Source organism: Petaurus breviceps, unplaced genomic scaffold (genome assembly GCF_028583685.1).
Source record: "Petaurus breviceps papuanus isolate PSGF00001 unplaced genomic scaffold, PetGlider_PUasm1.0 91023, whole genome shotgun sequence".
Classification (NCBI taxonomy): Eukaryota; Metazoa; Chordata; class Mammalia; order Diprotodontia; family Petauridae; genus Petaurus; species Petaurus breviceps.
In genome coordinates, this window is record NW_027187398.1 from 3,145,349 (window position 1) to 3,169,434 (window position 24,086).

Here is a 24,086-nt window from a genome sequence, read left to right on the forward strand (position 1 = left end):
CCTCAATGAAGAGCAACAAGACCAGGAGATGGCAAAAACTTAAGGGAAATGTAGTCTCTGAAGCTGAGACTCAATTTTAAATTTCCTAAAATCTTTTAGTATAAAATGATAACTCTTAAAATTTCCCTCTTTTAACAACATATTTAAGGGCTTAAAAAACCATGTAGCAAGGGGTGGCCAGGTGGCACAGTGAGTAAGAACGCCAGCCCCAGAGTTGGGAGACCTGGGATCGGATCCGGGCTCAGATACTTAACACCCACACAAAATAACTGTGTAACCTTGAGAAAGTTACTTAACCCCAATTGCTTAGAGGCAGCCAGGTGTCACAGTGAGTAAGAGTGCTGGCCCCAGAGTCAGGAGACCTGGGATTGGTTCCAGCCTCAGATACTCGGCACCCACACACACACAAAAAATAACTGGACGTGTAACCTTGAGCAAGTTACTTAACCCTGATTGCTTTAAAAAAAATATACAGCAGATCAACAATTTGTTATTTAAAGGTTAATTGATTAAAAGGTTAAATTATATTTTTGCTTCATCTCACAAATGCACAGTATTTGAATTTAAAATAGAGAAGAATTAATTTGGTTTTTTAAGATGGTAAGGTCATAATTGGGGGTAGAAAGAGGGAACATAAGGATAAAGAGAAATATGTTTACCATGAAGAGGTGAGCCAGATGGGCTGCTTGACAGGCCTGGAACAGGGCTACAGCGGCCTCCTTGCTTAGAAGTGAGTTCCTGCTCAATCTCTTCCAGGCCAGCACTCTTCTGGAAGCGGCTCATGCGATTCACAACCCGGGGTGACATGTGTGTGCGGACACAGGGCTGGCCACCATAAGGGTTGATGGGAAAAACATGAGAGGTCCCACGAAGTGTGCTGACGACAACCCAGCGACAGTCATGGCTGAAACAGATGTCCTGCACCTAGAAAAAGACAAGAGAAGAGTAAGAAGCAGATAATATCACTGCATAGGTTGACTCAGATGAAATACAAATCTCTCAGAAAAAAAAGTCAGTTTAGTGACAAAACTTAATATAGCCAGTACAATGAATTTGAAATTAACTATGCAAAAGATCATCATAGGCATGATGATCCAGGATCTAACAATACCATTTTCTATGTTTTCTAATTCCATATATTATTTTGGATATCCTCTACTACAGAAAGCTAAAATTCATAAAAGAAGTCCTAACTAGATTTCCCTTACTAGATAATAAGTCTAGTTGTAAGTTCCAGGTATATTTTCATTAATAGAATTTGTCTTTAATAAGCAAATATTAATCAAAAATCAAATAGTACTTTATTTAGCATAAGAAAAGGCAACTTTATTACTTCTAGTTTCCATTACTATGAAATATAAACAGGTAAAGAAGGTGAAAGGTTAAAAAGTTTGGTTCGATATTTTAAAAATTATTACAGATATGAAAGGTTTTTTTCCCACTGCATAAATTATTTGTTATTTTTCATGACCTAAATAAATTTAATCAAATTAAGTGAGTGCTAAATATAATCTACCAATTATTTAAGGCATTTCAGTTGAAGGTTCTCAGAAAAGGGAAACTGAACAGCTGGGCAGGGAAAGCTGGCCAAAACTTTAATAGCAACTACCTGGTAGCCTTGAATTTAAATAGGAGTTGTAGAGTCAATAATTAGAGAAGAAATATTATTAAATATTTTCTGCTTTTGTTTTGATAATAGTCTAAAGTTGACAACTGAACAATAATACTTCATAATAAATAAATAATAATCAAGTTATTTTTCTCATAAACTTCAAAGCCAGAAATAGTGTTTTTAAAAGAATATCTGAATTTTTACTATATACCTACATAACACCTTGATGGAAAATAAGATCTGGGGTCTTAAGGAACATTTTCTAAAAAGAATATATTTTGAAACCATATTGTCAGACAGAATAAAAGGAAACAAGATTAGGTAAAGATGATAGCTTCTGGGAAAATATATACTGAAACTGTATCAATGGAAAAAAAAAAGAAAAAAAAACCTTAAACTCTTTAAGAGATAAAAGCAGAATTAAAGATGCTTGTGTATGAATGGGCTCTAACACTGCATACAAATATATAGAAGGATTAGGATTTATTGTGACATTAAACAACATAAGCTAAATAAAACTACTCAAGCTTTCAAAGAATTCCTAGATCCAAAGAATACACCAGATCCTCAAAGAGGCCTAAACACTGATGGAAATCTTGACAAATATTCCAGAAATGCACTATCAACAAAAGCAGCTAGCAGTCATCAAAGTAGGAGTTGCCCATAGTGCTTGAATCCTAGGAGATAAAAAGGATTTAAGTCTTGTGACTTGTGACAAAATACTTCCCTCTCAGACTGTCTCTAGACAAATGCCTCATCACTGGTACATGGATAAACCTCCAAACCCAAATGACACACCTGCCCCTTTTCAATTATGGTAACATATCAAAATGACTTGCTAAAGATATAGTTAAACAATCTCCTCAAAGCTGACAGGTTTAGCACTTTCAGAGTAGCTGGTATTACTGACATAAAGTCGTCCCCCAAGCACTTAAATCCTCCAGTTTGCCTACAAAAGAGTTTCTTCTTTACAGGCAGTTCAGAATGAATTAGAGAGCCTCAGTACAAAGAAACCCAAAGGGGCAGGACAGCAGGAGAAAGGGCAGGGAGGAGAAGGTGGGGTGGGAGTGGGGCTGGTAGTGGGGGTGGGAGGGAGAAGACTCTGAAAAGCAGAAACAAGAGAGGAAGAATACAGAACATTTCATACCACACAACCAGATGCATTTTCCACATGTAAAAATCAAATTTAAAGTAAGAACTCGTTTATAAAAACAGTCAGTGCCACTCTATCCATACTACGAATAGACTCATGCTACCTACACAACTATTTTTCTAGAAAAGTTAGAGAAAAGCAGATCTTCAGAGTCCACTGATGACAAGGAGTTTCCTTTTTTTGATTTTTAGAATCTCTCTGTTGAAGGGGAAAGCCTGAGGTCCACTCTTTGCTGGTCTGTAGCAGGGTACCTAGAAACAATGTTAACATAATTGGTATCCAGCAGACCCCCATCTTACTCTGTTTACTTAGAAAACTGCCAACAGGCAGGATTCTGCTCCAACACCTCGAAAGCCCATCAGGACTAATAGATGAGCAGACAATTTGCTGCCAATAAATGAGACTAGCTGTCAAGAAAGAATAACGAGAGCTTATCATGGGGGCCAAGTAGAATAAATAGGACAAAAAGCAGTCTTACAAATCAGGATGAAGAGGAGAAAGAAATGGATGATAATGATGAAGTATCTAATAGTTATTCCTCTTCTGTGATCACAAGACAGATCAAAAGTGGGAAGAAAGTAGAAATAAAAAATTAAAATACAAGTAACCAATACAAGCAACATCATACTTTTCAAAATATTCTATGTATGAAAAAATATATATATTTAGCTCATTTAAAAAAAAAGACATTTGCTGGCATACCACAATTTCTAGATGCTTCAAACACTCCTCCCAATGATAATGGTGACTGAAAATAATGAGATCACTATCAATAGACCCTCTCCCCTACCCCCCTTTCCAAGAGAAAGGAATGGAATAGGGCATTCCCCTTTCTGCTTAGATCCAAATACCAAATTTTCATCAAAATTAAATTCGATTGCTAGAAGCCATCTTAAAAGAAGGTATCTTGTCAACTTCACTAATTTGCAAATGAGGCAACTGGAGGCCAAACAGGTTGTGACTGGCATTTGTTTACATCCATAACTGTTTCAATCATTCCTCTTCCAGATACATTCTAGTCTCTCCAGCTCAACCTTAAAGTTTGGTTCCACCAAATTGAGCATAATTCTTGTGCTGTGGCCTGACCCGTGAAGATTTGTTACAGTGAGACTATTACTTCCTGTGATCTAGAAGTAATGACTTTGCATGGCATTCCATGGCATTCAAACAGGCATTTCAGCTAAACCCTTTCCACTCTGCTTCCCGCTTCAGAAAGAATGAAGCTCATCTTAACTATGAAAAGACTCTACAAAGTACAGGCATAGAGGAATCTTTTTTTTAAATGTCATATACCATATGTATCTTAAATTAAAAGCAACCATCATATATTATAAGGAAATATTCAAAGTTTTTTCCAATAAATTCAGGAGTAAAACAAGGATGTTCATCCTTCCTATGCTTATTTTATACAGCTCAAGAAATGCTAGCAATAACAGCAAGACAAGGGAAAGAAATTAAAGATAGGTAAAGAGATGACAAAACTATACTTATTTGTTGATAACATAAGTTACTTAGAAAAACCCAGAGAATCTCAAAAAAAAATAAAAACTGAGAAAATTAATAGTTTCAGAAATCTTGTGGGCTACAAAATAAATCCACAAAAATTGTAGCATTTCAGAATATTAACAAATCTAAGAGATTATAGTAGAAATAATCCCATTCAAAATAACTATAAAATGCATAGAATACTTGGTAGTCAATTTCACAAAGCATGCTGAAAACTTCTAAAGATACAATCAAAAAATGCTTCTTAAAGTAATAAAAAACTTTAGCTATGGGAATATGCAGGACACATACCTATATAATAAAAATAACAATAATAACAAAATTAATTTACAGTTTAAATGTTATATAAAAAGTAAATTACCAGAAGGTTATGTTAGAAAACATTATAACATAGTAACAAAATTCATTTGGAGGAATAAAAGATCTAAAATATGAAAGGAAATATTTTTAAAGGTGAGAATTAAGAGGGAATAGCACTTCCAGAGCTCAGACAATATTACAAAGCTGCAATTATCAAAAACATTTGGTATTCAAGATGGCGGAGTAGAAACAGGACTGTCACAGAGATCTGGCTTCTATCTCCTCCAATTCATGTAAAAGGTGACTGTGAAAAAACTTTGGAGCTACAGAACCCACAAAATGACACAGAGAAGCTAACCTCCTGCCAGGAAGCAGCCAGAACAGTGCTCTAGGAGCCAATCCCAGCACAGTGTGAGCTAGAGGTTTTAGCCTCAGGGTGGGCCTGACCAGCCACCGGCGGTAGGGACTTCAGATCACCAGCAGCTGTGGTGGTTTCCAGAATTATCAACATATAGATGCTAAGGACAAAGTGAGAGGTCAGTGAAGTGTGGACTTTGGGATCCAGTAGTTTGGGAGTGCGGTCGGCCTTTGCCCCTGGAGCAAGAAGCGGCTGAGGCACAGTGGCTGTGCAGACGCAGCCATGTGGCTGCTTCAGCTCCTGGCCTGCAGATTGTAGGGGGACCAAACAACCAATCTGATGCATAATTGCTCTTGGGTTAATTATTCTTGCTTTAACCTGCTTGGATCTGGATTACAGTCTAGGGTGGAGGTCCTGGCATGGGCAACCAGCTTGCCAGAGCGTGTGAAGGCTTCAGAGAGGGCACCCAAATAATACATCTGGCAGCTGAGAAAACCCCAGAAATTTGGGACAAAGCTCCCCAGTCTGGTAGCAGAGTCGTACTGTGGCAAAAGTCAAGTAATTGAGTGGAAACATGAGCAAACAAGGGAAGTAAAGCAAGCAGAGCAACCCAACTTTACACTCCTATTTTGGGGAAGAAGACAATGAAGTCAGATCTCCTGAACCAAAAGCTTCCAAGAAAAATATGAGCTGGTTATAGGCCATAGAGGAGCTTAAGAAGGATTTTGAAAACCAAATAAGAAAAGTGGAGGAAAAATTAGGAAGAGAAATGAGAATGATGCAAGAATATTATGAAATGAGAGTCAACAACCTGACTGAAGAAAATAACACCTTAAAAAAATAGACTAACTCAAATGGCAAAAGAGGCTCAAAAAAGATGAGGAGAAGAATGCCTTAAAAAGCCGAATTTGCCAGATGAAAAAAATCTCAAAAGTTCGCTGAAGAAAATCATTCCTTCAGAATTGGATTGGAGCAAATGAAAGCTAGTGACTTTATGAGAAATCAAGATACTATTAAACAGATCCAAACAAATGAAAAAATAGAAGGCAATGTGAAACATCTCATTGGGAATACCACTGACTTGGAAAATAGATCCAGGAGAGATAATTTTTAAATTATTGGACTACCTGAAAGCCATGATCAAAGAAAGAACCTAGAAATCATCCTTCAAGAAATTCTCAAGGAAAATTGCCCTGATGTTTTAAAACCAGAGGGAAAAATAGAGGTTGAAAGAATCCACTGATCAACTCCTGAAAAGGATCCCAAAAAGAAAATTCCTAGGAATATCATAGCCAGGTTACAAAATTCCTAGATCAAAGAGAAAATATTACAAGCAGCTATGAAGAAACAATTTGAATATTGTGGAAACACAATCAGGATAACACAGGATTTGGCAGCTTCTACACTGAGGGATTGAAGGGCTTGGAATACGATATTCCGGAGATCAAAGGAGCTGGGATTAAAACCAAGAATCACCTACCCAGAAAAACTAATTATCATGTTTCAGGGGAAAATATGGTCATTCAGTGGAATAGAGGACTTTCAAGCATTCTTGCTGAAAAAACCAGAGTTGAATAGAAAAATTGACATTCAGATACAAGAAGCAAGAGAAGCATGAGAAGGTAAACAGGGAAAAGAAATCATAAGGAACTTATCAAAGTTGAACTATTTCTATCCCTACATGGAAAAACCATAATTGTAACTTATGAAACTTTTCTCAGTATGAGAATAGTTGAAGGGAATAGAAATATATATATATATATATATATATATATATATATATATATATGTATATATATATGTATATATATATATATACACACACAGTTACATACATACATATATATGTCTATATAGGACGGTATATGGGCGTATGAATATATATGTGAATGTGTGTATATATGTGTACAGGTATACATAGATAGAGGGCACAAGACCAATTTAATAGGAAGGGATGATACTTAAAAGATGAAATTAAGAGGTGAGAGAGGAATATAATGAGAGGAGATGGGGAGAGACAGAATGGGGTAAACTATCTCATATAGGAGAGGCAAAGGAAAGTGGTTACAATGGAGGGGAAGAACAGGAAGGTAAAAGGGAATGGGTCAACCTTATTCTCATTGAATTTGGCTTACTGAGGGAATGACATACACAGTAAATAGGGTATCTCACCCTACAGGAGAGTAGGGGTGTAGGAGATGAGAGGGTAGGATGATGGAAGGGAGGGCAGGCTGGGGGGGAGGAAAATTGGAAGCACCCACTTTTGAAAAGGGACAGGATCAAAGTAGAGAATAGAACAAGTGGGGAGTGGTATAGGAGGAAGGGAAATATAGTCAGTCTTTTTCAATTTATCCACTATGGAAATGTTTTGCATAGCTACACATGTACAACCTATACTGAATTGCTTATCTTTCCAATAAGGGTGGGTGACAAGGGAGGAAGGGAATGAATCTGGAATTCAAAGTTTTAAAATCAAATGCTTAAATATATATCTTTACATATACTATTATTAATGTTATTTTACATGTAACTGGGAAATAAGATATACAGGCACTTGGGCATAGAGATCCACCGTGCCCTACTGGAAAGTCAGAGGGGGCATGGGAGAAGATATGGGAGAGAGCAGATTAGAGGAGGGGATATCCAGTGGTATCGCTATTTTGGGGCTGTGGGTAGGGGAAAAAAAGGGGGAGAAAATTTGTAAGTCAAAATCTTGCGGAAATGAATGATGTAAACTAGAAGTTAATAAAACATTTGATTAAAAAAACAAAAAAAATTGGTATTAGTGAAAAACTGAAAAGTCTAGACAAGAGAGAATCAGAAGGAATGGAACTCTAAAACCAAATGTTTTATAAACACAAAAAACTTAAGTTATTTAAGAAAGAATTTCCTGGCAGGATAACTGGAAAGCAATGTATCAAAAATTAAGCTTATATCAACATCTTACAGCATAATAAATTCAAAATTTTGCAAAACTTGAATATTAAAGAGTAAACAATTTTTTAAGTTAGACAAGAAGCAAGATCCTATGCCTTTCATAGCTTTAGGCATAAAACAAATTCTTACCGAAGGGCTAGAGGTAACTACATAAAATAAAATGGATAATTATGATTACATGAAATTGAAAAGGTTTTTTTTCATAGAATTAATGCCTCAAGGATGAGAGGAAAAACAGCAGTTAAGCTAAGAAACAAATTTCATGAAATTTCTCATATAAGACTTTCCCAGCATATAAGTGGCCAAAGGGAAAAAAAACAACTCTCCAAAGCAGAATTCTCAAAGCATTAACAACCATATGAAAAATTGCTCTAAATCAGTAATAATCAGAGAAATGCAAATCAAAACAACCCCAAGGTTTCACCGCACAACTAGCAAAATAGTAAAGATGAAATATAGAAACACTGAGTGTTTGGCAAAGCTGTGGGAAGACAGGCACATTAAGATGTTGTTGTAGGTGTGAGTTAGTACAACCTTTCTGGAAAGCAATTTATAAATATGCATATCAAATGGCTAAAAACTGGTACCCAAAGTTTCCATAAATGCCCCCAAGAAATGTACCTAAAAGAATTCACAGATAAAAGGAAGACTCCAGATATTCCAAGTTTTTAAAACAGTACTTTTTCTGTTAGCAAAGAAATGTAAATAATCTACATGTCCAGTGATAAGAGACTAGCTAACCAAATTGTGATACATGGATGCAATGGAATACTATTACAGTACAAGAAAAAATGGATATGATAAAGACCAGGAAATATGGTTAGACTCACGTGAATTAATGCAAACTTAGGTGAAACCAAATAAAGACAATGACCAAAACTATATAAATGGAAAATACCTTACCATCTCTCTGTAAGGTAGATCAAGAATAAATCATCCTGTTATGCACAAAGGGCTATATAATGTGCATACGCTTTAATCCAACATTACCACTACTAGGTCCATATCCCAAAGATATCATAATAAATGGAAAAGGACCCACATGTAAAAAAATATTCCTAGCAGGAATTTTTGTAGTAGCAAAGAATTAGAAATTCAGAGGATGTCTGTCATTTGGGGAATGGTTGAACAAGTTGTGGTATATGAATGTAATGGAATACTATTGTGCTCTAAGAAATGATGAGCAGGCAGATTTCAGAAAAACCTGGAAAGACTTACATGAACTGATGATGAGTGAATTGAGCAGAACCAGAACATTACACGTAGCAAAAGCAACAATGTGCAATGATTAACTATGATAAACTTAGCTCTTCTCAGAAATTTAACTATCCAAGACAATTCCAAAAAGACTCGTGAAAGAAAATATTAACCACATCCAAAGAAAGGACTATGGAGTCTGAATGTAGATAGAAGCATACTATTTTCAGGGTTTCTTTTTTGTTGCTTTTCCTTTCTCATGGCTTTTCCCTTTTGTTCTGATTCTTCTTTCACAGCATGACTAACATGGAAATATGTTAAACATGACTGTACATGTATAATCTATATCAGATTGCTTGCTGTCTTAGAGAAGAGGCAGAAAGTGAGAGAGAAAATTTTGGAATTAAAAATCTTACAAAAATGAATGTTGAAAACTATCTTTACATGTAATTGGAAAAAAAATAAAATATTAGTAAGCAAAAAATAAATCATTCTCATTTTGGGAATGAGGAAATTGAAACTCAGAAAGGTTGTGACTTGTCTTTGGTCATATACTAGTAAGAGCCAAAGATGGCTTCCTAACACAGACCTCCTGACTAGAGAACCAACATTCTATAGTAAAATGGCTCTCTAAAATAGATCAGTGGGATGTTTTATGTTTTCATTACTGTTCTGTGGTGGTTGTTTGGGATTTGTAAAGCACTTTACATACCTTATCTCATTTGATCCTCACAACAACCTTGCAATGTCGGTGTTATTCTTATTCCCATATTACAGATGAGGAAGGCAGAAGGAGGTTAAATGACTTACCCAAAGTCACACATGTCAAAGACTCGACTTGAACTCAGGTTTTCCTGACTCCAGGTTCACCTCTCTATTTATTACCTCCAACACCTAGCACATACTCATGTATCAAATTATTTATAGAAACATTAATTGGAAGTAGAAAATAACTGGAAAGAAATTCCAATTCCTCTCTTGGTAGCAGAATGGCTAAACAATCTGTGGTACATAAATATAATAGAGTATCATTGCACAATAGGGAATGATGAACACATTTATTTACATACACACAGATGTGTTTAAATTGATGCTGGGTGAATCAGAACCAGGAAAACAACACAACAATACTACAGAAATGTAAACGGAAAAACAACATAATTTAAACTGAATGGTGAGAAATCTTAATTATTATATTTGACTTGGAGAAGAGGTATAAGAAGGCACTTGATATTAATATATATATATTGTTGATACCCACATTAGTAGGAATCATTGTCTCATTTCTCAGCTTTCCAATTTGTCCTACTAGTTCTTTGAATAAAAGCTAAATTTTGCCTATTGGTTGCTTCTGGTTTTGCTCCAGATATTTCCTCTTCTTTTTGCTCAGAAAATCTGTAACCCAGGGTTATTCTGTTCCCTTGGCTGCATTTTCCCCCTTCAATCTGGTTATGCAAAACACTGTAATTTATGCAATTGTTTTTTGGAGGTTCACCATCTAGCATGAAAGCTCCTGCCCATTCCAGAATCCATTGCTTCCCTTTCTCATAACCAGTGGTCTCAAAGTGAAGTCCTTATCAAGGAGACTTATCCAAATTAAACTGCTACATCTGCATCCTTTTCAAGGGCACTGATTTTTGTCTTTGTTCTCTCATTAGGTGGTTGCAATTGTCTTGTGATTTCATCTATGAAACTCTACTGTTTCTATATAGTTCTCTTTTTGACCTTTAGAAGCAAGAAAACAGAGCAGAAACTTCTGGGTGAGGTACATGACCAAAAGAACCCTCAGAGTTGTCAGAGTGGTTCTCTCTTCCTTAAACTTCAGAAGCACTTTTTTTTACCTTAAGAAAGAGAATGAGAATACAAGGCTGGGCCTACAGTCCTGACTCCTGTAGTTACTAAATCTCTCTTGTTCTCTTTTTTTTTTTACTTCTTTTCAGTGTCTTTTTACCTAGGGTCTGTTTGAAGTTAGGCTCTTGTACAGAAACTCTAAGGGTTGGAACTCTTAGATCACCTTTTGAAAAAGATCCCAAAAAGAAAACCTCCTAGGAATATTATAGCCAAATTCCAGAGTTACCAGGTCAAGAAGAAAATACTACAAGCGTGAGGAAGAAACAATTTGAGTATTATAGAAACAATCGGGATAACACAAGACCTAGCAGCTTCTACATTAAGGGATCAAAGGGCTTGGAATATGATATTCTGGAGGTCAAAGGAGCTAGGACTAAAACCAAGAATCACCTACCCAGCAAAACTGAGTATAATGCTACAGGGAAAAATATGGTCATTCAATGAAATAGAGGACTTTCAAGCATTCTTGATGAAAAAACATGAGCTGAACAGAAAATTTGACTTTCAGATCCAAGAAGCAAGAGAAGCATGAGAAGGTAAACAGGAAAAAGAAATCGTAAGGAACTTATTAAAGTTGAACTATTTATATTCCTACATGGAAAAACAATAATTGTAACTCATAAGACTTTTCTCAGTATGAAGATAGTTGAAGGGAATACACACACACACATACATATATATATAGGAGAATATATGTATATACAAATATATATGTGATTGTGGGCATTTGTATGTTGATATATATAGATAGATGGCACAAGATGAATTGAATATGAAGGGATGATATTTAAAAAATAAAATTAAGAGGTGAGAAAGGAATTTATTGGGAGAAGAAGGAAGGGAGTGCTAGATTAGGGTAAATTGTCTCATATAAAAGTGGCAAGAGAAAACTGTTTACAATGGAGGGGAAGAGCGGGAAGGTGAAAGGGAATGGGACAACCTGATTCTTATTGAATTTGGCCTAAGGAGGGAATAATATGCACACTCAATAGAGCATCGTACCCTACAGGAAAACAGGGACATAGGGGATAAGATGGGGGAGGAGATTGGGGGAAAGGGTAGTTAGAAGCAAACACTTTTGAAAAGGGACAGGGTCAAAGGAGAAAACAGAATAAGTGGGGGGTGGGATAGAGTGGAGGGAAATATAGTTAGTCTTTCACACTATAACTACTATGGAAATGATGTGGGTATCTGCACATATACAATCTATATTGAATTGCTTATCTTCCCAGTGGGGGTGGGTGAGGAGGGAAGAAGGAAAAAATATTTGGAATTCAAAGTTTTAAAAACAAATGTTAAAAAACGTGTTGTTGTTGTTTTTTATATGCAACTGGGAAATAAGATATATAGGTACTAGGGTATAGAAACCCATCTCGTCCTACTAGAAAGTTAGGAGGGTGAAGGGGGAGGATATAAGAGAGAACAGATTGGGGGAAGGGACATTCAGTAGGCTTGCTATTTTGGGGTGGAGAGTAGGGGAAAGACAGTGAGAGAAAAAATTGTAACTCAAAATCTTGTGGAAATGAATGGTGAAAACTAAAAATAAATAAATTTTTTAAAAAAGAAAAGATATATACCCAAATGTAGACAATAATGATATTCTAATCATTAAGTCAAAGAAGAAATCATAGAAAAAATAACTATGTAAAAGAAAGGGTATGATGAAACAATGTTAAAATTTCTGAGACACAGCTAAGCAGTCCTCAGGGGAATAATCACATCCTTACAAATATTCAATAATAAAAATTTCTTTTTGCTTTTTTTTGGAGGCGGAGGGCAGGACAATTGGGGTTAAGTGACTTGCCCAAGGTCACACAGCTAGTAAGTGTTAAGTGTCTGAGGCTGGATTTGAACTCAAGTCCTTCTGACTCCAAGGCCAATGCTCTATTCACTGCACCACCTAGTTGCCCCAGTAAAATTTTTAAAAAGAGAATTAATGAACAACATATGTGTTTTAAAAATTATAAAACAAATCTAAAATAAGCACTAAAGAGTAGAGAGTAAAAACTAGAATAGAAATAAAAAGGGAACAAACGAAAAAGCAAAGGCATGATACTTAGATTAACTAAAGAGTGGTTTGTTGAAAAGAATAATAAAATTGATTTTTAAAAATAATCCCAATAAGATTCACAGGTGAGTCAAGAATGTCCACTATCACCACTATTATTCAATATTGTATGAGAAATGTTGGCTATCACAATTAGAAAAAGAAATCAAAGGAATTAGAATAGGCAACGACGAAACAAAAACTATTATTCTTTGCAGAGAATATGACAATGTACTTAAAGAATCCCAGAGAATCAACTAAAAAGCTAATTGAAATAATTAACAACTTTAGCAAAGCTGCAGGATATAAAATAAACACACATAAATCACCAGCGTTTCTATAAATTACCAACAAAGTCCAGAAGCTATAGATAGAAAAATTCCATTTAAAGTAATTATAAACAATATGAGATATTTGGGGTTCTACCTGATATGACAAACCCAGGAACTATATGAATACAATTACAAAACAATTTTCACACACATAAAATCAGACCTAAAGAATTGGAAAAATGTCAATTGCCCATGGGTAGGCTAAGTCAACATAATAAAAATGAGAATTCTACCTAAATTGATATTTATTCAGTGCTATACCAATCAAGTTAGCAAAAAATTAATTTATGGAGTTAAAAAAGTAATAAAATTCACCTGGAAAAAACAAAAGGTCAAGAGTATAAAGAGAATTAATGAAAAAAAATGTGAAGAAAGTTGGCCTAGTCTTTCTTACCAGATCTTTGCACTACAAAGTGGCAATTATCAAAACAAACAAAATCTGGTACTAGTTAAGAAATAGAGTAGTGGTTCAGGGGAATATATTGGGTACACTTTTGAGACAAGAACTTACTATTTGACAAAAACTTCTGGAAAAATTGTGGTTTTCCCAATGAGATATTTCACATTGCCTTTTATTTTTTCATTTGTTTGGATCTGTTTAAGAGTATCTTGATTTCTCATAAAGTCGCTAGCTTCTATTTGCTCCAATCTAATTCTGAAGGAATTATTCTCTTCAGCGAGTTTTTGAGGTTTTTTTTTTCCATCTGGCAAATTTGACTCTATAAGGCATTCTTCTCCTCATTAGGTTTTTGAGCCTCTGTTTCCATTTCGCCATCTTGGCTCCGACCCCCTCTCTGCCTTCTTTACAAAGGAAGAGAAGTATAGATGTACACTGCAGATACTATTAGATTCATTTGACATGTTAGCTATTTTTGTCACATCTTCTTTTTAATTCTTTGTTACAAGGAACAATTTTCTAGGCTCAGAAGGTAAAAAGGATATATTTGGAAATAAATGCAAAAATATTAATAATCATGTATCACAGATTTGGGATGTAAATATGATTTGTGTATCAAAGACTGAAAGGTAACAAGTTACTGGAAATAATCATGTATTGCATGTAAAAAATTGGCAACTAAGAAGACACAGATAACTAATGACCAAAATGTCTTTTCATCTTTAGAAGAGAGGAAGTTGATGTATGCCTGATGAAAAAAGAAGATGGAAACCGTAAAGTTTTCACAGATAATCTTCTATATCAGAATACATCTTCACAATATATGGATAATAAAAGATACTATTGTGCCTACTAGAGTGCTTCTAAAAGGTAATTATTTATGTGATCAGGGACAAGTGAATTTGACATTGCTTACCATGCAATGAACAAGGCACAGAAACATTCATATCAGACTGATATGAATGTTATTCTGTAGTACAAATATACTACACCACAACCTAGAGGAAATATTTTTTAAGATTGTACAAGTCTTGCAGCTGCACATCCAAACTCACCAAGTGAGCTTCTGATAACTAATTTGGTTTCCCAGCTACAAAGGAAAAGAGAATCCTACATAGTGGACATAAATATCATCATCTGTGAATTGCTACATTAGCTTTATAGTAGCAATCAGTATCAAATGAGCTTAGGTAGTGTAAGCTAATTAATTCCCTTAGATCCTGAACCTTCTAGGATAAATTTAGTATTAAAGTTTCAGTCTTACATGGCAGAGAGAAAATTGTGGTTCTATTAAGATAGTGTCTGAAGCCTTAAAAAATTAGTCAGTGTGGTTCTCTTTCACATTACTTTTATTTTCCTTTTATTGTTTTTTAAAAATATTAGCAAGATCAGGTATAGATTTACAATGCATTTCTACGTGTTGTTTCAATATATACTATATACACAATGTATGTGTTAGTCTGCCTTGGAATACAAGTCACTAGAGAATAGGAACCATATGGTGGGTACAGATGCATGGTAAAATTCTAGAAAAATTCAAAGCCAAAACTTTAAGAAAGTGCCCTCAACAAAATCAAATGTTGAAGCATGAAGGGATAAAGACTTAGGCTTGTATAATGACAGTAAAAATAAATGCAAAAGAAGGGACAGATGTAAGAGGAATTGTGAAGTAAGACTTCAAAGGAATTGGTGATGTCCTGGATTTATGTAGATGACCACTGCCACTATCAGCAACATACCCTTCAAGTGACTTATAGCAGTGGGTCAGCAGTAAACCTCCTGGTAATTATTTTTTTGCCTGTGAAAGTAAAAATAATAGTGTCCAGATTGTTTGCCGAAATTGTATGTCTTTAGGTCCATTTTGGAATCACTTGTACTATTTCAGAACAATAGCCCCTTCATTTTTATTGCATTTTACGGAGTCCTCTCCCGGACTTTGTAAAAGAGAAAATAAGCAGCTAGCTGCTCACAAAAACTAAAGGAACATTCTATGTCTACGCATATAATAACCAATTTTTCATCTTTAGGTGAGTCAAATGAGCAATTTGAAGGTAACATGAGTACAAGGCACAATCAAATGTTCAGTTTAAATTCTTCTCCATCCAGCCTTCTTTAAAGAAGTGAAAAAGGGAATGATCATAAAGATACTTGGACAAAATGAAATGTCAACAAAATACATGTTCCAAGTCAGTCATTGTTTCCCATTAAGACAGAGTTATTATATGTGAATTTCTATAAGGAGGTTATGATGCTCAGAAGTTATGATGCTTAACTGCTCAAATGATAAATAAACTATGAGATGCTCCAATAATTGTTATACTTGCTTAATGCTAACATTTATTGCTGTTCTTTAGATGGGGGAGACGGGGTTGCAGAGGAGAGAAGAGAAGTAGGCACCATCCCTCCTGACAAGGACCTTGGAGACAGGTAACTATAAACACATGGAAACAGTGAAATATGAAAGAACAATTCAAACAAAATGTTTTGAAAAAATCAATCAGCAAGTATTTATTAAGCATCTACTATACACCAGGCCCTGGGGAAAAAACATAAAGAAGTAAACAATCCTTATTCACAAAGAGTATACATTCTAATGAGGTACACAACAAGTACATATGTGAACATGTATAGAGTCTAAATAAAATGCAAATACATTACAAATATATACAAGTAGAAAAAACAAGGATCATTTGGAAGGGAGGACACTAGGAGCTGGGTGGATCAGCTCAGGATTCACCCAGAAAATGGTGCCTGAAGAGCATCATAAAGGAACAGAAGGATTCTAGTAGGCAGAGTAAAGCAGAGAGTACATTTCAGATATGGGGATGGTCTGTGCAAAGGCAGAAAGACAGGAAATGAAGTGTCATGTGTGAGGATAGAAAAAAGGCCAGCTGTGCTAGCACAGAGTGTGAGAAAGGGAGCAATGCCCAGTGCAGCTAGAAATACACATTGGGGTAAAAGTTGGGTACAACTTTAAAAGCTCAACAGAGGAAATTGTATTTTATCCTAGAGGCGATCTGCATGATAGGAGGAAGTATCCACAATGATGAAACCCTTAATATTGCCCATTAGCTGAATTTTTTCTTGCTCAAATATATCCTCCACACCACTACTAAAGTGACAATCCTAAGGCCAGGTTTGAATATGCCATTTGCCTATTCAAAAAAACAAAACAAAAGAAAAATCTAGAGGCTTTCTATTACCTAGAAGATCAAATACAAACTCTTCTGTTTGACTTTTTAAATCCTTTATAACTTGCTTCCAGACTTACGCCTTAAACGCTCCTCCACTTCACACAATCTTATATGTACCTAAACTGCCTTTTGTGCAGTGCTTCACAGAAGACACTATTCCATGAATAAACTGTATTTCATGCCAGCAATGTATTCACTTCCTACTGCTACCTCTGATAGTATTTACCATCCTTCAAAGCTCACCTTAAAAGCCACCTCCTATATGGGGATTTTTTTGACATTCACCCTAAGTTTTAGTATCCTCCCCCAAAAAATTACATTCAATTAATTTTGTATTTATTTCTTTGGATACATGTTATCTCTACCTATGAAGATAAAGTTCTTTAGGGCATTTTCATCTTTGTATCTCCTGCAATTAGGTTGTGCTTAATAAATGTTAATATACTGATCAACTGTTCCAGTGGTTGATAACATGCCTTATATAATACACCTCAAGATAACATATTTTGAAAAATAATGTAATATTTCCAAGAGAATAAATTTTTCCCTTTCTTCTTTAATAAATGAAAACTGAAGACCCTGAAGTTGCCTGCCACATTATTCTTTCCCTCTGAAGGCAGATTTGCAATGGCATGGGATAATAACTGAAGAAGCATAAGGGACATTAGAAGTCATCTAGTTCAACCCTCTAATTTTATAGATAAAGAAATTCAGATAAGTTACATGACTTGCTCACAAGATCAACTACCTAGTAAGAAATGAAGCTGGGATTCAAAATGAAAAGATCAACAGATTATAATACCTAGTTAATACATTTCATTAGCATTTTACTGCTTTTACAGGGCCATAGCATACAGGTCTGGACAACTATGTGCTTTTTCTAATACATCTGAAAAACAAAGATCAGATGAGTTCATCAAAGATTTCTGTCTCGCTTTACAAGGGAAGGAAGTCAAACTTCACTAAAATGATTAACCATAATAATAATTAATTCAATACAGTGAAATAAATTTAAATAAAAATCAAACATAATTAAATAATTGGTTGTGATTTCATGCAGGAGAAAATTTAAAGACTTTTGTAAGTTAACTGGTAAGTTTCACAAAGTTCATTTTGAATTTTTATCCAAATATTTCATCTCACCAAAAGGTTTTCCTGTTCTCCTTCCCAAACTGTCCTACTTAGCTTGCTATATCCCTTTTCTTTTTATCTTCTTTGTTGTTTCTCCTATAACAACATTTCTAAAAGAGATTTAGACTACTTGAAGGCTGGAGAGCTGCATCAGGACAATCCATTTCTACAATACATCAGCTGAGTAGCATGAAATTGACAAAGTCAGAAATTTTATCACATTATCCAATTTTTTCCAGTAGTCAAGAAAAGCTCAGCTCAGCTTTTGTACATGGAAAAGAAACAGAGGGTAAAGTTTCATGGACATGATCCCTGAAAATCTAAGAGGAATGCCTGGAATTCATAGCCCTAATGTCACATCCCTCCCATCTACTCTAATAATGGACAAGATGGTACTACAATCACCCTAATGCTTTTCCATGCTGTTTCTAAAATATAAACGATGTTTCAATTGGTCTGAGTACACAAAACCCAGGGTTTATCTTAAGAAACTCATCATTTTACACATAAAACCCAAATTTGTCCTAGAATATTGTGTTTGATTTATTTTTTACACCTCATTACATAAGTGTTCATGGAGATACTGACCTTGTTTTCTTTGGCAACTAGAAATAACTGACTACTCCAATCTTCTCTCACTACCTCTTCTGTTGCTTAAAGTTAATATTTTACTGACTACTTTATAGCTCCAGTAGTACAGCTTCCTATTAGCCACAGAAGAGATCAATATGTTCATCAAGTAATCAAAAACGTGCATATTTCCAAATTCAATACTTGGAATTCTATTCCATTCAAATTTTACTTCTCAATAATAGGAAAGAAACAATCCAAGTTACATGCTTTTTCATCTGTAAATACAAACAAACAAAACACAAACACAGTTTGGTACTGCCTAGATTTGAATTACTGAATATCACCATCTCCAAAAAATTAGAAATTTTCATTCTAATAAATGGGACCTTTCACTAAAGACAATATTTATGCATAAAGAGATATATACAAGGCATTACAATGACTTCAAAAAGGAGACAGACTAGGTCACAGAGCAAAAGCATAGGATGAGACATAGATAAATTAAGGGTTGCACATACATGCATGTGCACACACAGAGACACATGTCTGTATAGATGTATGTATGTGTATATATATGTATGTATGTATGTATAGATAGAGAAATAGATAGGATGGATAAATAGATAATATGTTGAAAGACTTACAGGAAGATACATTCCCCTGAAGGAAAGCATCCAGTCCTTGAACTGATATAAAAATGTTCTAAGAACTACAATGTGAAATAAAATGATAAATCATCATAATTTAAATGAACGTTAATGTTTTATTATGATTTTTAAAGTGTCTTTATTGATATTTTCTTATATCACTATAGCTATCCATAGGGAATAGCTACCTTTCCCTCTTCCTTTCTCATAGAGCCATCTCATATGACAAATAGTAATTTTTAAAGAATAAAAAGAGGGGCGGGTAAGTGGCGCAGTGAATAGAGCACCAGCCCTGGAGTCAGGAGGACCTGAGTTCAAATCCGACCTCAGACACTTGACACAATTACTAGCCGTGTGACTTTGGGCAAGTCACTTAACCCCAAGTGCCCTCCAAAAAGCAAAAGAATAAAAAGAAATAAGCACAATTGACTACTACACTGAATAAGAACATATGCAATATGTCACACCTGTGGATCTCTCACTTTCATGAAAGGATAGGGGGCATGTGTGTGTGGGGGGGGGTATATTTTCATACATCTTCATACAAGACCTGCTTAATCTTTATAATTTTGACCTTTTGTGTGTGTGTGTGTGTGTGTGTTGATTTTTTTTTTCAATTTATACTGTTGTAGTTACTAGGGATATCGCTTTCTTGGCTCTGCTTACTTTTCTTTTATAAATTTTTATTATCTTGTGTTCAGTTCATCCACCACTTGTTTTCCTTTAATCCATAAACTAAGCAAATCTTGTGAATTAACTTTTTCTTTCCCAGGTACTAATAAATATAGAAATGAGACAAATGGGTAGGAACAGAAAACAAGAGGCAGATTGGGGTGTGGAAATAGTAAGAAACTTCCAACTCAGAGAAATTTTCCCTGGAAAACCAAGGTAGACTCACTTCATCTTGGTTGAGACTAACTAGAAAACCTTAATGTAGATTCAGTATGATCTGAAAATATTTTAAACCTCTGTTTATGGAATGCTCTAAATTGAGAGAAGTTAACAAACAAGGAATGCAAGGGAATGTTGCCTAAGGAAAGGGTACTTAATAAATATTATGTGATGATGTTTCTAAAAAGCTAAGCACACTTCCTACTGTGGTGACTAATTCAGGAAACAGTCTACAGAAATTAATACTGAACTTTATTATTCATAGCACTTATAAAACAATGCTTATCTGAGAAATCTCAAAGAATAAAACATCCCTTACAGATGATCTAAACCAACATTTCCTTCCATGTTCATCTGTTTTCTTAGATTAAAAACAGAGATGTGAAGCCATGAGTAAGATTTGGGGCAATAATGCTAAAATGTATCAGATAAATTACTATATGAAAACATGATCCAAATCATTAATAGTTGAAACAAGACAAATTTAAAAGAGATTGGAGGTTTCACTTCATACCCTGAAATTTGACAGAGATAACAAAAAAAAAAGTTAATTGAGAAGAGGCTATGAGAAGATGTTGTTAAGTTGTTTCAGTCATGTCCAATTCTTTGTTACTCCATTTGGGATATTCTTGGCAAAGATACTGGATTTGCCATTTCTTTCTCCAGTGCATTTGACAGATGAGGAAACTGAGGTAAACAGGGTTAAGTAACTTGCCCAGGGTCACATACCTAGCAAATGTCTGAGGCTGGATTTGAGATCAGGAAGATGAGTTTTCCTGACTCCAGGCCTGGCACTCTATTCATTGTGCCACTTAGCTGCCCATGTGAAGATAGACATACTAGTTACCTGTTGATAATCCAACCATTCTGGATAACAATTTGGAATTATGCAGGAAAAGTGATTTGAAATGTTTCATACTGGGCAGCATAGAAGCAGGAAAACTCCCTGCACTCCCCTTGTAACCATCTCAAATGCCTATAAAAAATGACTCTAAACAAACTTTAGGGCTACAGAACGCACAAACTGACAGAGAGAAACAAATCTCTTACTGAAGACAGCTGGCAGGCACACAGGATGGGTCCATTGCAACACACTGGGAGCAAAGCCCAGCCCCATGTGAGCGTACAGTTTTAGCCTCAGGGCAGCCCAACCAGCCATGGCTAGAGGGACACTGGGAGAGTAGATCACCAGCAGTTGTGGTGGTTTCCAAATTTGTCAACCCATAAAAGCCAAAGTGAGAGGTCAGTGTAGACTTTAGGAACAGGGAGTCCAGGAATGTGGTCCGGCCTCTGCCCCCAGAGGGAGAAGTGGCTGAGATGCCCATTGCATAGCTGCTTCAGAGCCCCTGGCCTGCAGATTGTAGTGGTACCAAGCAACCATTCTGAGGGGTATTCGCTCTTGCTTTAACCTGCTTGGATCTGGATTGCTCTCTAGGGTGGAGGTCCTGGAGTGTGTGACCAGGTGCCAGAGCCTATGGAGGCTTCAGAGAGGGCACCCAACTAATAGTTCTGGTAGCTGCAAAAACCCCAGCGATTTGAGGCAAAGCTCTCCTCTCTGGAAGCAGAGTTCTACTGTGGCAAAAAGCTCAAAATTCAAGTAAGTGAGTGGCAACATGAGCAAACAAAGGAAGCAAAGCAAGCACAGCAATCTGACTTTAGATTCCTATTTTGGGGACAAAAAGGATAAAAGTATGGAACAGGAGAAAGACAATGAAGTCAGAATTCCTCTACCAAAAGCTTCCATAAAAAATAGGAACTGGTTACAGGCTATAGAGGAGCTTAAGAAGGATTTTGAAAACCAAATTAAGAGAAGTGGAGGAAAAATTGGGAAGAGAAATGAAAATGATGCAAGAAAATCATGAAAAGCAAGTCAACAACCTGACAGAAGAAAATAAAATGTTTCATACCCTCTGACCCATGGTATAGTATAAAGAATAGTGGATTTGGAGACATAAGACCTCAGTTCAAATTTCTGCATATTGCTCAATATCCACACTCACTAACCAGGTGACCACTAGAAAGTCACTTATAGGCTGCCACTTCCTCTTTGGTTAAAAAAAAAAAAAGGAACCGGATGAAATGACCTAAAAGGTTTACATGGCTTCTGAAACTAGGATCCTGTGACCCAAAACAAGGAATATATAGCCCAAGAAGATCAAAAACAGAAACAAATATCCCATATTTACTGAAATATTCTGAGAACTTTTTGTGGTAGTAAATATCTGGAATGAAAATGAGTGAACACCAGTTAGAGAACAGTTCAAAGGTAGAGACATTTGGTGCAATACCATTGTGAAGCAAGAAATAAGAACTATGATGAATTCAGAGAACAATAAGATTTCTATAAATTGATGTAAGATGAAATAAGCGGAACCAAGAGAAAAATGACTATAATAATGCACATGGAAAAAAGCAGTAAAAGAAAGCCAAACTCTTCATTTGCTGAATCAAGTGAAAAAATATTAATGATCCAGATAATGATCACAAGAAAAACTTCAGTCTCACAGTACAGAAACAACTGGAGTGAATTTTATATATATTTTCAGATGGAGTCCTTGTATACGGGATTTTTACTTAAATGTTTTTCTTTACTAAAAGTAAAGACGATGTATTTGAGATGTGTAACACATAGTAGGTGCTAGCAAATGGTTACTAAATGATCTAAGTTGATTTTTTGCATTTTGGGGTGGGAGAATATAGGATCATAAATTTAGAGCTGGATGAATCCTAAGAAATTATCTGATCCAATCTTCTCATTTTACAAAGGAAGAAGTTACATGTTATACAAAAGAAGAAGATGATATGACACATGACCAAGGCCATACCTGGAAGAGGAGAAAAGATTTTACCCTAAGTTCTCTGATTACAAATCTAGGACTTTTTCTACTGTACCCCAATGTGAAGGCAAAGGTTTTTAGGAGTCAAAGGTCTATTTATTTAACCCATTTCAGAAGGTCTGCACAATTCCATCCACCTCTAGTGTAAACTTAGGCACTGGATGCTTCTGCAGTGATTGATTAACCAGCCAAAATCAAAGAAGTTCATGATTTAGGATCATGGATGAAATTAACTGAAAGATCTATGGATAGGAGAAGAGTTCATGATCAAATAAGAGATAGAAAGGTTCACAGGAGGTTAAAATGGGCAATTTTTATTACATGAAATTAAAAAGGTTTTGTGCAAATAAAATCAATGCAGGTCAAATCAGAAAAGACCCAGGAAACTTTGCCACAAGTTTCTATGATATAGGTCTCATTTCTAAAAAGGGAACAGAGTCATATTTATAAAACTGAGTTATTCCTCAATTGAAAAATGATGAAAAGTTAGGAAAAGATAATTTTCAGAGGACGAAATCAAAGCTATAAATAGGCTTATGAAAAAATTGTTTGAAATCATCAATAATTAAAGAAATGCAAATTAAAACAATTAAAATATGTATAGCAATGTGCTGTTGGTAGAAATGTGAACTGGTTAAGCCATTCTAGATGGGAACAACGTCCCAAAAGTTAAAGGGGTACTATGAATACATACCCTTTGATTCAGTGACTTTTACTAGGTCTATACCCCCAAGAAAATCAAAGAAAGAGGAAAAGTACTCTTTTTTATTATTATAAATTTTTTTATTTTATAAATAAATATTTATATATATAAATTTATACATTTATATATAAGATATATATAAATATATAAAAACATATAAAATGAATTTTTATGTAATATTTATTTTATAAATAAATAAAATTACTATTATAAATAAATATTATTAAATATTTATAGCAGCTCTTTTAATGGTAACAAAGAATTGGAGAACTAAGAGCATGTCCATCAATTGGGAAATGGCTAAACAACTTATGGTATATGAACAGTGTGGAATATTACTGTGCTGTAAGAAATGATGAAGGGGATGGTTTAAGAGAAACATGGGAATACTTATATATGAAGTGATACAAAGTGAAGTAA

General features: G+C 35.1%; 1 protein-coding gene across 15 annotated transcripts in view; it reads right to left on the bottom strand.

Moving 5' to 3' along the window:
* The window catches only part of BCAS3 (BCAS3 microtubule associated cell migration factor), a 795,613-nt gene that overhangs the window by 478,153 nt on the left and 293,374 nt on the right, over nucleotides 1-24,086 (bottom strand). For all 15 annotated transcript variants that reach the window (XM_069077894.1, XM_069077893.1, XM_069077887.1 and 12 more), the window contains one exon: nucleotides 660-924. In XM_069077894.1, the coding sequence (XP_068933995.1) occupies nucleotides 660-924 (265 nt within the window). The remainder of the gene's footprint in view (nucleotides 1-659; nucleotides 925-24,086) is intronic.